Source organism: Nicotiana sylvestris, chromosome 7, assembly GCF_000393655.2.
Source record: "Nicotiana sylvestris chromosome 7, ASM39365v2, whole genome shotgun sequence".
In the NCBI taxonomy this organism is placed as follows: domain Eukaryota; kingdom Viridiplantae; phylum Streptophyta; class Magnoliopsida; order Solanales; family Solanaceae; genus Nicotiana; species Nicotiana sylvestris.
The window spans coordinates 119,131,775-119,135,525 of NC_091063.1; the positions used below are offsets into that span (position 1 = coordinate 119,131,775).

The 3,751-nt window shown below is 37.9% G+C and overlaps 1 protein-coding gene across 1 annotated transcript; it reads left to right on the forward strand.

Moving 5' to 3' along the window:
* Positions 1-805: 805 nt before the first annotated feature.
* Positions 806-2,413, forward strand: LOC104249537 (RING-H2 finger protein ATL63). Its single transcript, XM_009805979.2, has one exon. The coding sequence runs from the start codon at positions 1,230-1,232 to the stop codon at positions 1,914-1,916; it is 687 nt and encodes a 228-aa protein (XP_009804281.1). The 5' UTR covers positions 806-1,229; the 3' UTR covers positions 1,917-2,413.
* The last annotated feature ends 1,338 nt before the right edge of the window (positions 2,414-3,751 follow it).

Consider the following 3,751-nt stretch of genomic DNA (forward strand, 5'->3'; position numbering starts at 1 on the left):
CATGCCCGCTGTTACACATTCTTCAATGGCCATCATAATTGGCATTGAAGAGGAGCTTGATCCTAGGACCTTATTCCCTAGGTGTAGCTATAAATAATTAGCTCTATTATAATTGTAAGGGAAGGAATTTTCTAGCAAACTTACGTTATAATCTATTCAAAGCTTTATACAATTTTATCTTCTTGTATTTTGATTTCATTGTTGTTGTGTCCGGAAGCCCTGCTCCCGGAACTACTGTTTCTGCTATTTCATCTACATCTCAAGGCTAAGTATTGCGTATTTGTTCAATTCTTTTACTATATCAGCATCGAATTAATTCATTTGTCTGGAAACCACGTATAAATTCAATTGTACCATTTTACGGGTAAATAATATGTGGTCCTAAAAGTTTAAAAGGCAAAAGCTTTGTGCAGCCGTTACTTTTGTGTGACTATAAAAGCTTCTCATTAAGGATAAAGTGAGTAAAACAAGAACTTTAAAGTTAAATTGTTTTCAAATATAGAAATGTGTCCTTTTTTTTTGTGGAACGAACTAATAAGGAAAGTGTGGCCGTGGAAACAGCCTCTTGCAAAAATGCAGGGTAAGACTGCATACGATAGACTCTTGTGGTTCGGCCCTTCCCCGAATTTCGCACATAACGGGAGCTTAGTGCACCAGACTTCCTTTTATTGCACATAAAATAGGAGACCTTTCCCAACATATTCAGGCTTAGTAAAATGTGGTTAAGATATTACGTGACGATGGTATTTTTCTAGTGGCACAAAAATAAATGGAATAAGAGTACAAAGAACCATATACCGTCCAATAATACAATAGTCATTGCGCACAGTCACCAATAGCTGCCGTCGCCTTCACGAGACCTTTATTTCAGCCCCCTTCCCCTGTGATTGCTCTGTTTTTCATGCATGACTCTAACACTTACCTCCTTAAGGGATTCCCTTTTGACCTTGTAAATTAACCAGGGAAAAAACAAATATACTAATTTTTTACATATATATACTCTCTCTCCAAATACTAACAAATCACCCGCAAATACAGAAGAAATCAAAATTTATTCAGTCTCCAACGATTTTATTTTCACGGAAACGTAATCCCAACTCAATGTTTCTTACGCCCTTGCACCAAATAAGTAGGAATTTCAATTCATAACTTCATTACCATAGAGACTTCTTTGAAAGCTACTTCTTTGTTTCACTGTTTTCATTAAACTCACACAAAGCAACCAAACAATGTTCAGTTCTCCTCCTCCTCCTCCTCCTAGAGAGAACTTCATCCATAGTATTCTATCATATGATAGCAATATCATGCTTGCAGCAATCATATCACTGTTTTTTGTAATTCTCTTTGTTTTACTTCTGCACATTTATGCCAAGTGGTTCTTGGTCCAAGCTCGTCATAGGAGTGGAAACTCTATTTCTGTTTCTCATGTTACCACCACCCCTGCAAGTATGGGTCTCTCAAGATCAGCTATTTCTTCAATTCCTTTGTCCAATGAGCAGCAGGAGAAAGGATTAGAGTGTATAATATGTCTCAGTTTGTTCGAAGATGAACAAGTTTGCAGGAAGTTACCCAAGTGTAGCCATGCATTCCATGTCGATTGCATTGACATGTGGCTATATTCTCATTCCACATGTCCCATATGTCGAGCACCTGTCCTCAATGATCTAAACAACAAGACTACTCTTGAATCAAGTAACCAAGAATTAATGACATCTTCTTTGGCTGATCAAGAAGAATCAATCTCTACATTAGAGATTATTGTTGATGTTCCAATTAATGATCGATCAGAGAATGAGAATAGCTTAAACGTGGATGATCCATTGTCAGTGACTTCTTTGGCTGGTTCACTAAGGAGAATGCTGAGCAGAAACACATCTGAAAGAAGAAAAGCTCCACCATCTGCGAATGTTAATTAACTCGTCTTTATGAAATTGTTAGATTTGAGAGAAGGAGAAGTTCTCTAGTATTTGTACAAATCCAAGAAATAGGTAAACCTTACAATGTTAGTACTAAAAAATATGAAGGAGAGAGAGAGAGAGTAGTTAATTAATGATCAGCCATTCAGCTTTGTTTCTATAGATTCTCGAAATTCAGCTAAGTATCGGTCAAATCTGAATTCGATGCGATTTTCTTTACGCACACGACCGCCCCCACCAAGAGCTAAATTTAGAGCATGTTTGTGCACGGGTAAAATTGATTTATATTAAATGATTGAAAGATTGCGTGTCACGTGGAACCGAAGGCATAAAACAGATGAATCGAGTAAGAATATAAGTCGGGGACAACAATTGCAGTTGGTATTGGACAGATTCCGAAGAGAACATAATCAATAGATTTCGAAGGGAGCATAATCAATAGAAGTAAAACGAATGTTTGCCACCACATGTCATTTAATGAAAAATATTCTCTAACATTAAATAGGCAACTGTTGTAGAAATTTTTGGCATTCATGGCCTGTTGTTACACCTTCATTAATGGTCCCATTTACTGTCATTTAATAGGTACTTGATCCTATGATCGTGTTTTCTAAGTATAGCTATAAATAGTAGTTTCAACAGCCATTGCTGGGGCACGAAATCTCTGGAAAAACTTATGCTATACTTTATTTTCAAGCTAAATGATACAACTTTACTTTCTGTCTGATATTGCTATTATCTCTGTCTTCGGAAGCATTGTTCCCGGAGCCAGGTCTGCCATTTTCTTTTGATTTTAACGCTAAGTCTTATTTTTAATTTAATTTATTTATCATTTTGGATAAAATTAGTTTTCTTGTCTATAAACCACATAACAAATTCAATTGTACTATTTTACGGGTAGACAATTTGATGCCCGCGGGGCTTAGACAATTGTGCAATTTAGTTGATCCTTACATATGTTACTAACTCTTTGATTCTTTGTTTCATAGAAAAAAATCAAAAAATAGTGGCTAACAATGTCAACATCACACACAACATTGACGCACACAAAAATCTGTCTCAACACAAGGATTCAATAAGTGACATCCGCAACAAGGGGGATGTAGCAACTGCGATCCATGGAGGACAATATCCCCGATATGTGAGGGAAGCGATTCCCGATGATGCTGAGGATGAGCATGTTGCAGAAACGATAAGGATCTTGAGAAAGCAGCAAAAGGCCATCATGGCCCATCTCTCAAAGCATGACTAGGTCATGACGGAACTAAAAAAGGCATTATCAGGCGCTTCCAACAAAGCAAACGAAAGAGGCCCAGCTCCTCTCGACGTTCCTGCAAATCAAGTGGTTCAAAGAGTTGATAATAACACCCCGAGACATGAGGTCAGCTTCAACGAATTTGGGGAGGATTGGTAGCTGATCCGGTAACGACAACGGTAATGATCACTTCAAAACCGAACTCATGAGATTCATGAGGGAAATGAATAAATGGATGGATCAGAACGCGAAAGAGTTCCACGCTCGAATGGGTTGAAGGGTTCGAACTCGAAGAAGTACACCCAATTGCTAATTAAATCGAGTGCAACACTAGACTTGATTCTGAAACGATTCAAAATACTAGACATACCGAAGTACGATAGGACTTCAGACCCTGAGGAGCACATCGCAACTTATACAATGACATTGAAAGGAAACGACTTGGCCCGATATTAGATTGAGTCGAATCTGCTGAAGAAATTCGGAGAAACCCTCACGAAAGGGGCCTCGACATGATACTCACTTCTACTCGAACACTAGATAGATTCCTTTCAAATGCTCGCAGATTCTTTCATTAAGG

Bases quoted from the DNA above. Each gene is read 5' to 3' on its own strand.
- LOC104249537 (XM_009805979.2), top strand. From the start codon at position 1,230: ATGTTCAGTTCTCCTCCTCCTCCTCCTCCTAGAGAGAACTTCATCCAT.